The sequence below is a fragment of the Eublepharis macularius genome, chromosome 6 (genome assembly GCF_028583425.1).
Source record: "Eublepharis macularius isolate TG4126 chromosome 6, MPM_Emac_v1.0, whole genome shotgun sequence".
Classification (NCBI taxonomy): Eukaryota; Metazoa; Chordata; class Lepidosauria; order Squamata; family Eublepharidae; genus Eublepharis; species Eublepharis macularius.
Window position 1 is genome coordinate 58,569,578 of NC_072795.1, and position 14,110 is coordinate 58,583,687.

The following is a 14,110-nucleotide window of genomic DNA, read 5'->3' on the forward strand; positions in this document are numbered from 1 at the left end:
GACTCACCACGGGGCAGAGCCTACCTGCCTCCAGATCGCCTGACCAGGCTTTCTTCCTTAGCCCGTCATTTCCTGCATAACCGTTACCAAACTGCCCTTTTGATCCAAACGTTATTGGGCCTTATGGCCTCCTCCACTGGGGTGGTTTTCTTTGCACGCCTGCATATGAGGCCTCTGCAAAACTGGTTCGTCCGGAGGTACAACCCCCTCACTATGGGCCAGCATCAGAAGTTCTCCATTCCCAGGGTGGTGCTGCGCTCTCTGGCCTGGTGGACTGTCCCTGGAAACCTGTCTGAGGTTTGTCCTTTTGGCCCCTTCCTAGCTGAGGTCACAGTTTATACCGATGCCTCCAACTTGGGATGGGGGGGGCGCTGTGGACAGCTTTCGGCTCAGGGCATCTGGTCCCCATCTGAGGCATCCATGCATATCAACCTTCTTGAGCTTCGGGCGATCCGTTACTCCCTCGCTTCTTTTGCAGATGCCGTTCGGAACAGGAAGATTCAGGTCCTGTCGGACAATACCACGGCCTGCTACTATCTCAACAAGCAGGGGGGAACGGTCTCGCTCAAGCTCTGCAAGGAGGCAACGACTCTATGGAATTGGGCCGTGGCCAACAACGTCCTTCCCAGGGCCGTGCACATTGCCGGGGAGCTCAACACCTCGGCAGATGCGCTGAGCAGGGTGTTTCTGCCTCAGCACGAGTGGTCCCTAAACAGGGTCTACCTCGACCAGGTTTTCCGCACATGGGGCACGCCTTTGGTCGACCTCTTCGCCACTGCCCGCAACAAACAGGCCCCGCTGTTCTGCTCCCGGGCCGGCATTGGCCGCCACTCCCTAGGGGATGCCTTCCAAATACCTTGGTCCCCAGGGCTCTTTTATGCCTTCCCGCCCTTTCCGCTCCTGTACAAGGTTCTTTCCAGGGTCAGGGCCTACCGAACCCGCTGTATCCTCGTTGCCCCTCGGTGGCCTCGCCAGGATTGGTTCCCCCTTTTGCTCTCCCTGTCCCAGGGGCGATGCCTCCCCCTGCCTCACGCCCCGGACCTCTTAACCAGGGACGGGGTGTGGCATCACGATGTGGCTGTACTGAATCTGGCTGCCTGGCTTCTGGGCAACCGGGAATGAACCTCTCTTCTGGGGTGCTTGGGGTGATCTTGAATGCCCGGAAACCGTCCACCAGGTTGTCCTACCAGAGGAAGTGGTCACGTTTTTCCCGGTGGTTGGCCCCAAAGGGGGTTTCTCCCTTTAGTTGCCCGCTCCCTGTCATCCTGGACTACCTCCTGGATCTCTGCTCCCAGGGCCTTGCGTTTTCCAGTGTTAAAGTCCACATGGCTGCAATCTCTGCCTTCCATGAGCAGATTGATGGGAAGACCGTTTTTACTCACTGGCTTTCCAAGCAGTTTCTGAAGGGCCTGTTCAAGACCTTCCCTCCTAGGGCCCATCCCATTCCACAATGGAGTCTCTCCCTGGTTCTCTCCCGACTGATGCTCCAGCCCTTTGAGCCTCTATCTTCCTGCCCCCTGCCTTTGCTCACTCAGAAGGTGGCTTTCCTGGTGGCAATCACGTCCTCTAGGCGTGTGGGGGAACTGTCCGCCCTGCGGTGTGACCCTCCCTTTCTGCAGTTTTTCCCTGGTACTGTCATGCTCCACACTAGCATGGAGTTTCTGCCTAAGGTAGTCTCAAGGTTTCACCTACAGCAAAAGGTGTTCCTCCCTTCCTTTTTTCCAACGCCCTCATCCCAAGGGGAACGAGCACTACACACATTGGATGTAAAGCGTGCTTTATTGTTTTATTTGCACCGCACCAAATGTTTCAGGAAGTCTCCTGCCCTGTTTGTGTGTTACTCTGGCCCTCGCAAGGGCTCTCCTGCTTCTGCCCAGTCCATCTCTCGCTGGATTGTGTCTACGATTAAACTTTGCTATCAGCATGCTGGAGTCCAGTGTCCCTTGTTGGTTACCGCTCATTCCACTCGAGCCCAAGCTGCTTCTGCTGCCTTCCTGCGAGGAGTGCCGCTCCAGGACGTCTGCCAAGCTGCGACATGGTCCTCTGCGGACACTTTCATCCGGCATTACTCTGTGGATGTGCATGCACGACGTGACTCGGCTGTTGGCACAGCTGTCCTGCAGTCCTTGTTCAAGTAGACACTCACACCCGCCCCCATTGGTGAGATGCTAGTTACTCTCCCAATGTGGGGCTGCACAGAAGGACGAAGACGATAAACAGGGTTTCTCACCTGTAACTGTTGATCGTCGAGTCTCTTCTGTGCAGACACACATTCCCTCCCGCCTGCCCCGCTGTGAGTGTTTCGTTAACTTAGTTTCTCCGGCGGCTCAGGTGAACTGAGGGAATGCCGGGGACGTTCGGATATATATGCATTCAAAATTGGCGGGAACACCGGCGCGCATGCGCGGTGGATCCGAACGTCCCCTTCACATCTCTGGAAGCTAGAAAAATCTTTTCCGCGGCTGGCCTGCGCCTGCGCAGTCCCAATGTGTGTCTGCACAGAAGAGACTCGACGATCAACAGTTACAGGTGAGAAACCCTGTTTTTTTTGCACATGTGCAAAGTGCCTTTCCCTCCACAGATAATCACAGTCATACTAGGATTAGGAAGAAGGCCTTCAGGTTAATTAATACCAATTTCACAGACACTTGAGTCTCTTGTTTAGAATTAAGCACTGGCAGTGAGATTATGCAATGTATATCCAGAGACAAAAAAAATTACAAAAAAGAATCCTAATTTGCTAGTTCTGTTCTCTAACCTTTTGTAGATTCCTTTCTATACATCACTGCATTTTCTGGGTATAGAAAAATGAGATGCCCCTAGACTTAATGCTGGTAGAAATAGGTGGCCCACAATTCCCTATTCTGGATCTTTTGGAAGTATATGTTCAGGAAATGGCAATCTCAGGGCTGCAAAATGTTAATCTGGCTGTGTTTCAAGCTAAAAGTAACAGTTTGCCCTCCCTCTGGCTCCAGGCATCTGTCATGAGCAGAGAGAAATAGCAGTTTTGTTTTGGAAATTGGCATCAGTTACGGTATAGACTCCTGGAAATGAAGCTGTTTTTTCCCCCAGTTGCAAATTTCTACTTCCAGTCTCCCTGCCAACAACCCATCAGCTGCCCCTTCTCAAAGAGGCCATTGTAGCACACTGGCAGAGAGACAAAGCCGGGTTAAAGAGGGAAACACACTCGCTGTCCATTGGGCATTCATTCCTGTGTTGTGTGAATATATGGCATCTACATCACATTATGCAGCCTACCAGACCTCCACTACCAAACACAGAGGAGGATCAATTCTAATGTGCCCATAAAAAAACAACAGAACTGACAGAATTTAGCTTGTCGGCAACCTTCTGGTCTGAAGCACCACCCACCTCTCGCTATTTATCATTCTTATATTCAGACCAAAGTAGATTTGTTTTTTAATGTAGGTTTCTGCTGCTGTCTTGCTATTCCTTCATGGTGCCCAGAATTTCTGAAATATATTTGTAGCAAATCTCTTTAAGTCAAGCTTTCCCATATGTAAAGATGAATCAAACAGCTCAGTTCTTCTATGTCTGGAAGCAGAGAGATCCAAAGAAAAGAGAGGCAACAGGGCACATCATCCCATCATTTATGGACTCTGTCTGGACCTCACAGGAGGCTTGGGATGCCCCGGCATTCCCTCTAGCGAAACAAGCAATGGAAGGTGGCAGTCTACAGCTAACATGTTTCTCCTTTATTGAAACTTTCCACCTTACAAAATACTAGCATGTAGTTCAAGCTCCAGACAGGGTGCCCCCTTTTCCCAACCTTCCACCGTGTGTTAGGGGAGAATCCAGTCTACTCCAAGCCAAGCTGCAGTGAACCACCTGTCTATGTACCCAGCTCGATGATGCTACTTGACCCAGGCATGAGTCAGCCACTGAGGCTTTTCCCCTTAGTGTTAATGCTCTTTTATCACTGTGGGGCTACCCAGGGTATTGGATTCCCTCCCAAGTGCTGGGTCTCATGACAGAAACCTTCAGCCCATCCCACTGGTGCATGGCCACACCCTCCCTACAGGGGTTTGTGGGTGCAACCCTTCTGAAAAACAGCTCAGGGGAACTTGATGGCAGATTTGTGCAAGGTTAAGGAAAAGCTGGAAAAAATCCAGATGTACAAATAAACTATGATGCTGTGGGGAAGTGAGGGAAAACCCTACTTCCCAACAGCATTGGACCCAGTACAAATAACTGTGTGGAAAGTAGGCTTTCCAAGTCAAGCTTAGCAACCAGCGGGAGGATTTGGGGGGGGGGGGAATGGGGTTATGCAATGTCAGCTATATCGCTGCATCCTTTCCAGGGCAAATCAGGAAATGACATATGGTAGCTCTGAGAATTATTGGAAATTGTATGGTATCATTTCCAGTGATTCCTTGAGCTACGCTATGTCACTTCATGGATTCCCCCAGAAGTAATGTGCTCATGTTGCTGGTTTTTTTTAAAGCAGTGGGCAAAACAGGCTGCTGACAGAAAACATCCCACCACGGTGGGAGGTGAGGCAGCCTTAGTGCAAACAGCCACAACCAGGATAGTGATGGTTCTTTGGCTAAAATATATTTGAAAAATATTGTTGTCCTACAAAAAAATCAGGAATCGTGTTTATGGTGTGTAGGTTTGTAGGCAGTTACAGGGATAGAAAACTGCAGGCTGTGTACTGAATAACACCTTAGTGAATGTGCTCTAGAGATAGAATCCATAACCATTCCCCAGTCATAAAGGAAACTGAATGCTGAAAGAGAATGCTAATAATTGTCTCACACACACCATTTTGACAAGTCACCACATAAAGGCCCAAACTAAGGCAATGTTTGATCAGGAATTGGGACTGTCCCCAGTAAATAAGAACCATGGTAATGTGTGTGGTATGTGATAAAGGTTCCCAAATTAAAACTAGATCTGGAAATATGTTTCAGTAGTCACAGTATAGGGACAGTCTCCCCAAGGAAATTTTAGTCTGGTCACTCTTCTGGCTTCATTCACAATTATGAAAAGTACCAACAAATCTACCAGAGTGGATGTTGCCAGTATTAGAAATGACTAGAGAGTTAGGACTAGGGAGAACGGAATTCAGATTCTGACAAAATGACATATTCTCTAGGTGTCCTTAGGCTAGTTAACTAGCAGCCTATCCTAATTTGTGGGGCTGCTGTGACGATAAAATAGGAGGCAATAACCCTGTGCAGCACTCTTGAGCTCCTTAAGCGGGAGGATTGGATAAAACTGAGATAGTTAGTTGTTGGTAGGAAACTTAAGCTCTAGTAGGTGTCTGATAGTGATGGCAGTGATTAACTTTGTCAAAAAGAGTTTGCAGGCCTCATCATTACTTTACTATTTGATCAATAGAAGGCAGCTACAACAAAAAGTGATTTTTAATGGTTGCATCTGATAAGCAATTGCATCCTTTCCTGGAAAAAAGGGCTCTTGACTACTGTAATGTTTTCTGCATGGCGAAGCTGCCCTTAAAAATGGCATTTAGCTGGTATCAGATACTGTGCCTCATGAGCAGGGAAGTGGGAACATATTCACATATTTTATGTCAACTATTGTTGGTTTAATTTTGTTCCTAGGCCTAATTCAAGCTGGTGGTTTTTACCTTCAAAACCTTAGAAAGGTGTGAGAAAAGTTGTATCCACATATGAATACACATGGACCCCATTCTGCTTGTTAAGATCTCTCAGCAGGGTCTTGCTCAAGATTCTGGCAGTAAGCATGCTTAAAACAGAGCAGGGATTTTTCAGCTGTGTCCTTAAGATTTAAGACAAAATGCAAAGCCTTTCTGTTTCCAAAAAAAAAACCCCATTGTCTTATATTGTTGCCATGATGATGTATGTTGATAGTGGTATATTTTTGCATTGTATTGTTTGTATAGTGGGAGCTACTTGGATTTTTAGGCATCTGGAATATGTTTTTTTAAATGAATAATAATGACTCAATTGATTTAGAGGGTGTGACTTTGTTAAGGATTACACAGTAAAAACACCAACCCAGAATGTTCAGCGCCTATCAATCCACATTAAACATTTTTGTCTCCCTCCCCATCTGCCAGTGTGATGGAACGGTTCTGGATCTGAGTAGCACTTCATTGGAGGGTATTGCAGTCCTCAACATTCCCAGCATGTATGGAGGCTCCAACCTCTGGGGGGAAACCAAGAAACAACGCAGCTATAACCGGATGAGCAAGAAAGTACCGGAAAAGTTACAATCCTCAGTCGTTACAGATGCCAAAGAGCTCAAGTTCTGTGTCCAAGGTGAGGTTCTTACCATTGGGATTGCAGTCGGAGAAACATACGGTTTTAGAGATATTTTAAGATATATTCTGCCACAAAAGAAGTCCCACAACCAATCAATATCTGTCAATGTTCAGACATCCAAAGAGCTAAATTTATTGTGACGTGCAGCTGAAGGAAGGCACTTCCAGTGGAAGTGATGAGTTTATCTATGCTCAGCAAACCAAAGTGACTCTCTGAGAAGGATAAATAACAGAAATTCAACTTATCCTGACCTCCAGACTTGTTGTCAATACAGTAGGCATCCAAACAGGAGACAGTTTCACTTTTTTATTCAAAAGCTTCACAAAGGCACAATCCCGTGAAGAGCTTTAAAGCTCTTCATGACCTGGATGGATTCCTCATACCTGAAGATCTCTCTTCTGGTATGAGCTCATGTGGGAGCTCTGGTCATCCCATCAATTTCCCATCTCTCTACCCTGCTGTAAAACAGCTGAGAATTGCTGTTCTTACAGTCAAGCTGAGCCAGTGCTGTGAAATGGGCTTCCTGAGGCCATGAGGACTGCACGGTCCTGTATCTTTTAAGAGGCTTTATAAAGTGCAGTTATTCAAGAGGGCATGCTGGGAGGGGGTACATGGCAATTTTTGCACCTTTGTGCTAAGTTTTTTAATTTTCTTCTTGGCTTTATTGTTCTGTATGTGATGTTTTAAATCCTTTCTTGTAAGCCACCTTGGGTCCCATTTGGTTGGAAGAAAGGCAGGTTATAAGTCATGTAAATGAATGAATAAGATACTGTAACCCTGTACAAGTCCCATTAAAATGAATGGAAGAGCTTCAAGAACTATTCCAAGTCCTTTCACCATTCTTAGTCTTTTCAAAAGTCTTGCATAGAAAAACTTCAAAGGTTTTGTGCTTATTACTCAAGTAATGCGATACTCTGTCACATTTATTTACAAGTTTGAGTTCTACCACTTCACTTTGTAATTGTCCTTTGACATAGCTATGTTGGCCTATGGCATCCCACTAGTCAAAGATAAAATGCCCAGTGAGACTAAAGTTCTCTCCCACTAATTTCTGTTATTTACCCATATTTTATGTTTAATCTGTTTTTATTTGTGTAATTCTTTTGCATGAAAATGTCCCCATTAATCCAGTTGAAACTGCCAACGAGCATTGCTAGTGTGGTGTAGTAATTAGAGTGTTAGACTAGGATCTGAGAACCATGGTTCGAATCCCAATGGAAAGCTTGCTGAGTGATCTTAGCCTAACCTACCTCACAGGGTTGTTGTGAGCATAAAGTGGTGGAGAGGAAAAGTTTGTAAACCACTTTGGGTCCCCATTGGGACTTAAATGAATAAATTAAATAAATAAATTTTAAAAGTTATTCATTCATTCATTCATTCATTCATCCATTTTATGTGCACCTCTCCAGAGACCTAGCCAAAGCAGCTCACAAAATGAAAAAATACAATAAAATCATGAAACCATCAGCATAAAAAAGTCAGTGAATGAAAATGGCATCAAACACCGCTTAGCAACATAAATTGATATTTATAAAACAAACCTCAGGCAAGAAGCCTCATAAAAACAGCTTTAAAAAGACCCCTAAGTTAAAAGGTTGGATTGAAATGAAGGTTGCTTCCACATGTTCCTTTCTTTTCAGGCTTTCTCTGTCCCGAAGGTGAGTCTTCCCAACCCGCTTTCATAACTCACCTTCCATATGCAGCATCCTCATGCGTTTCTTGTGTGTTTTCATAGCAGAAGAAAAAAAGGTCCCAAAACAGAAAGTGCGTTATTTCTGCACCTTATCACAAATGATGTTGGTGCAGTCCCACCCAACTTTCCTTTTTTTCTTTTTTTAGAGCGCATGCGGGATTGCGCTATATCATTGTCCTGTCTTTCAGTTTCTGTAAAAACTGGGCATGTGTAGTACTCCATTCTCTACCATTGATTTCCCGAAGTTTTAAATGCAAAAATGTTTAATAAATATGCAAACAGCAGAGTAGCACAATTGCACGATTTCATATCCTACTATATAAGAGGCAAACCATGTTCCCTAGCACTCACTCCTTATCCCCACGGAGGTGTAGTATGCAGGGATAAGAAGCAAGTGAGGGGCAAAATGGTTTGTCTCTCTGCGGCCTCCTTGGAGCCTCTAGAGGCCTGGAAGAGCTCAGCACAGGCTGCGGGAAGGCTCAGAGCCAAGCTACAAGTGGCGAATTACACTTGCCAAGCAAGTGTAATTCATCACTTGTAGTTTAGCTCTTAGTGCAGCAGTGAGGCCCTCCCAACGTCCCACAGCAGTAGGGGTGGTGCTCTCTGCCGCCTTGGTGGGGTCTTGAGAGGGCTGTGCACAAGTCAAGCAGTGGCCGAGGGATCAGAGGAGAAGGGAGCCCCTGCTCTCTTCCCCATCTGCCTCTTGACTAATGCTACGGGGAGAGGTGCAGGAGTGGGGGGAAGCGCTGCTAGGAGCTGTTATATTTTCCAAAACAACAGGCTTTAATGCTAGTTTGAAATAAAATCAGAAATGGCATTCTGTTCCCAATGTTTTCCTAAACTGATAGTCTGATTGCTGAGTGATTCAGTGTAGCAAGCTCTGTATCGTATAGCACAAGGACCATTTTAAAAAGTAAAAAAAAGGGAGGGAGGACTTACACGATTGCGCATGTGAGCCAGACACTTGTGTGGGAGGGGTAATGGCAAGAGGAGGTTTTGGGGATTTGTGGAGGGCACTTCAAAAGCGCAAAAAAGCCTCCAGATGCATTGATACGTTAGATAATAGCGCGAAAAAAGCGGCATCAAAAATGAAAACGGAACAAACAAGTTTCACAAAAAACGCTCAAAACCCAGGACCATCACAACCTGCTCACGCATGGGAAACGATGACGTTTGTAATGAGTGAGATAACCCACCAAAGTTCCATTAGCAGGCCGTCTCATTAAGGAAATGTGGAAGCAACCAAAATGTTTTGGCGTGGCACATAAAGGAAAGTAAGGTAGATGCATGGAAGCCTCAAGAAGAGAGTACTCTAAAGGCACAGTGCCACCAATAAAAAGTCCCATCTCTGGTGGCCACCTGCCTCAGCTCTGCCAGCAGGACATGGGAAGAGGCTTTTAACAGGTAGCTAGACAGTCGAAACCCAGTCCTGATTCTGGATTGAAGTAGGTCTAGATTTCACTGGGGGTGGATTGCTGCTGCAAAGGGCTGCAGGCTGTTTTTTTAAAAAGGCTCAAATTTTTAACAGCTAGCAAATAAGTAGAAATTCAGTCAGTGAAGTTTTGTGTTATGAAGATGCAGTGACAAGAAAACTTTACCTGCTATGCAAAATAATTCTGAGGAAAAGGAAATCTTTCTTCTGCAGGAGAATGGCTTCTCTAGTTTAGCATGCTGTTTGTAGGCAAGGATGGATTTCCATTCCCTCAGGAAATTCCCAGGTACAGATTAAAATTTCTGTTCAGAAATTTAATTCATTTGATAGTAGCCGGACAGTTTTTAGGAAACCTCAGCAAACAAATAAGCATCTTGTTGACACCTTGGGTGAAAATCATAGAATCATAGAGTTGGAAGGGGCCATACAGACCATCTAGTCCAACCCCCTGCCCAGTGCAGGATCAGCCTGAAGCATCTCTGACAAGTATTCATCCAGCCTCTTCTTGAAAACTGCCAGTGAGGGGAAGCTCACCACCTCCCTAGGCAGCTGATTCCACTTTTGAACTGCTCTGACCGTGAAAAAGTTCTTCCTAATATCCAGCCGTTACCTTTGTGCATGTAATTTAAGCCCATTGCTTCGCATCCTACCCTCTGCTGCCAACTGGAACAGCTCCTTGCCCTCCTCCAAATGACAGCCTTTCAAATATTTAAAGAGAGCAATCATGTTCCCCCTCAACCTCCTCTTCTCCAAACTAAACATTCCCAAGGCCCTCAGCCTTACCTCATAGGGCTCAGTCTCCAGACCCCTGATCATTCTTGTCGCTCTCCTCTGCACCCTCTCGATTTTGGCCACATCCTTTTTGAAGTGAGGCCTCCAGAACTGCACACAATACTCCAGGTGCGGCCTGACCAAGGCAGTATAGAGAGGGGCTATGGCCTCCTGCGATTTCGACGCTATGGCCCCTTTCATACAACCCAAGATTGAATTAGCCTTTTTTGCCACCGCATCACACTGACTGCTCATATTTAGTTTACAGTCCACTCTTACCCCAAGATCTCTTTCACATATACTACTGCCCAGAAGTGTATCCCCCATCCAGTATTTGTGCTTCCCATTTTTGTGGCCCAGATGTAATACTGTGCACTTGTCTTTGTTGAATTGCATCCTATTCACAGCTGCCCACTTCTCCAGAGTATTCAGGTCTTGTTGAATTTTAATTCTATCTTCTTGGGTGTTTGCTACTCCTCCCAGTTTGGTATCATCAGCAAATTTAATGAGCAGCCCTTCCACTCCTTCATCCAGATCATTGATAAAAATATTGAAAAGTACCGGGCCCAAAACTGAGCCCTGCGGCACCCCACTGGACACCTCCCTCCAATCTGATGAAACGCCGTTGACCACCAATCTTTGAGTGCGGTCCTCTAACCAGTTCCCTATCCACCGAACTGTTCTATAGTCCACTCCACAGTCTTCCAGTTTGCCCATCAGAATGTCATGGGGGACCTTATCAAAAGCTTTACTGAAATCCAGATAAATCACGTCAACAGAGTTCCCCTGATCCAGTAAGCTGGTCACTCGATCAAAGAAGGAAACCAGGTTGGTCTCGCAAGATCTGTTAGGAACAAAACCATGCTGACTTCCCCGGATCACTGAGCGATCCTTCAGATGCTTACAGATTGATCCCTTTAAAATCTGTTCTAATATCTTCCCAGCAACAGAAGTCAGACTGACCGGCCTGTAGTTTCCCGGGTCATCTTTCTTCCCTTTCTTAAAGATTTGGATAACATTCGCTCTTCTCCAATCTTGTGACACATCCTCAGTCCTCCAGGAGGCCTTGAAGATGATGGACAGGGGTTCTGCAAGTTCTCTAGAAAGTTCTTTCAGCACTCTTGGGTGCACTCCATTCGGCCCAGGGGATTTGTATTCATCCAGTGCAGCCAGATGCCTCTCCACTACCTCTCTGTCAATGTCAATTAGCCACTCAGGTGTCCTGCCACATTTTCTACTATCTCTCGATATGCCTGAGTTCTTCAGGGAGAAAACAGAGGCAAAAAAGTCATTAAGCCTGTCTGCTTTTTCTCTGTCCTGCATCAGAGTTTCTCCATCTGCTCCCAACAGCTGTCCAATTGCCTCTTTTACCTTGCGTTTGCTTCTCACATATCTGTAGAAGTTTTTTTTATTGTAGTGAGCCCTTCTGGCCAGACCCAGCTCATACTGAGCTTTGGCCTCTCTGATGGCTGATCTGCAGTACCTAGTAACCCTCATATACTCCTCTTTAGAGGTCTGTCCTTCTCTCCATTTCCTGAACATTTCCTTTTTCTCCCTTAGCTTATTCTGGAGCTCTCTGTACATCCACATCGGTTTCTTGGAGCCCTTACCATGTTTCCATCTTGCTGGGATAGTGAGGGCTTGAGCTTGCAAAAGCTCGTGTTTGAGAAGGGCCCACCCTTCACTTGCTCCTTTCCCTTCCAGCACATTCCCCCATGGAATGACTCTCATCAAGCCTCTGAGTTCATCGAAGTTGGCCCTACGAAAATCTAACCTACGAGTCTGGCTATGAACTTCCTGGGCCCCCCACAGCAACTGGAATTCAAGGAGGACATGGTCACTTCCCCCTAAGGTCCCCACCACCTTCATCTCATCTACCAATTCTTCCCTGTTGGTTAATATCAGGGAAATGATCAGCACATGAACAGATTACAAACTTAAGAAGACCCTACACTGATAAGGAAGTATGAGTTTTGCCTCTCATAGATGGGGGGGGCGGGTTTCTGGGCTGAAACTTTGCCCCACCCATGGCTTTTAACCTTGTTCTCCAAAGTCCTGTATCCTAATATCAAAATGAGCCCAACTGGCCCTCTGCCTGCAGTTGACAACTAAGTGCCAGGTCTTATCTGATTACAGGTCAAGGTCAAAACAACACTTGATGGAGACTGTAATACACTAAGGAGATCCACCTGCTGCCCCTCCCATCTTGGTTACTGGAGTTGGCCTTATAAAGGGAAATTACAGTGTTCAGAATCTTGTTAATAATTAGATTATGACATAAACCCAAATGTTCTGGCAGTAATAGTCAGATTGGATTCAAAGGTAAGGAATGGGTGCGATTCTTATATTCAGCAACAAATTATAGCATGGTCTAGAAGGTACAATCTTTGACCCAATGCCATTTTACAAAACAAATAAGCAGTGCAAGCATGTTAATGTGGACATGTATGGCCAATAGTAACTTCACAGGGATTAAAGGTTCTCAGAATCCAGGAAACCAAGATCAGTCATTCAAGATAGGTATTGGAGCTGAATTGCAGCAGAAACTCTGCTTCCTTATCTAGAAAAAAACGGGTGGTTGCTGAAGTGTGACACTCCTCCTCAGGTTCTGACTGAATCCCAAGCTGGTTGAGCAAGCCGGAGGCTGAAAGAGACAGTAGGAGGCAAAACAGATTTTGCAGATGTGGCAGAGCACACGCTGACAATTAGCCAGCCCTTTTACTGATAGTCTACCACGTATTATCCTCATAAGCTGAATGAGCAGGTCTAACTCACCTTTGACGGTACCCAACATAGTTGGCTTCCTTTTAGAAGGAAGTCCCAGAAGGAAGAGCTAGATGCCTTTCCTTGGGACACCCAAGAGGAGCATCAACAGCAGGCTTGGGAGATACAGTAAGAGTGCCTACATTGCTGCTAAAGAAACACCCCCATATGGCTCAGTTTCTTAGCAAGAATCAGTCTATTTGTGCTGTATGTACACAGTGCTCTGAATTTTCCAGTTTGACCCATGGATTGCACATAGATAAAATGGATGGCTGAGTCCTTTGGGAAGAAGGAGGGTGGACTACATGCTGCTCTTTGAGTCCTTTCTACCTGTTTAATTCCCTGTACTTTTACCAATCTTTTCACTTTTCCAAACATGAATAAATTGAACTCAAGGAAGGAGAGTAACACATGCCACACTCCAAATCAGCAGTTTTCAGGGGACTGTTATTTCTCTGTACCATGAATTTCTTTAGAGGCTGCATATTTAATCAATCCCTGCCAGTCTCCTCTGAGTCTGGGGCATTATAGAAAATGGATCTTGTAATTTAATTAAATATTAATGGGCTTAAGCTAATAATGACGCTGGCTCAGCGGGGCAGGGTGGAGCTGCTGCAGGCAAAAGGTAAGCTCTGCCATGAAAAGCCTTCAATTTGCAGATCACAGGGCCTGTTCCTCTGCAACACTCTGTCACTGGCTGAAAATATGAGAGAGAGACCTATCTATATACATGTGGGAGAAAACGGAAAACATTGGAAAGGAATTTGGCATAGCAGGCGTTACTTAGGCATGGCAGAATGACTAATTAAGAGGATGTTTTAACATCGCCACAGGCTACAATGTAAGGAGGGAAAGGAAGTTGCAGAAGTGGTGGAACAGTAAGTGCTCTCTCTCCCCCCCCCACTCTCGCCTTCCCTCCCTCCCTCCTTCCAAAACATGACTAATGCATGTGAATGTGCAAGTGTCAAGGACAGAGGCAGAAACAAATAGGCAACAAGGTCTGCAATAATTTACAGTGCAATCCTCAAAGCAAGCCTTTTGGTACAAGCCCCGTTTGGAGCAGAAGTTAGCACATTTTTCAAGTCATATTTCTTCCAAATGGGTCTTCCAGTAACAGAGGCAACTGTTGGAGAACGGCAGCTTCAAAGCAATGTAGCAGAGGTCAACAACAGAAGACCT

General features: G+C 45.7%; 1 protein-coding gene across 1 annotated transcript in view; it reads left to right on the forward strand.

Annotated features, from left to right (window-relative positions):
- The window catches only part of DGKG (diacylglycerol kinase gamma), a 174,019-nt gene that overhangs the window by 146,628 nt on the left and 13,281 nt on the right, over positions 1–14,110 (forward strand). Inside the window, exon 23 of the mRNA XM_054982781.1 lies at positions 6,068–6,269. Within this exon, the coding sequence (XP_054838756.1) occupies positions 6,068–6,269 (202 nt within the window). The remainder of the gene's footprint in view (positions 1–6,067; positions 6,270–14,110) is intronic.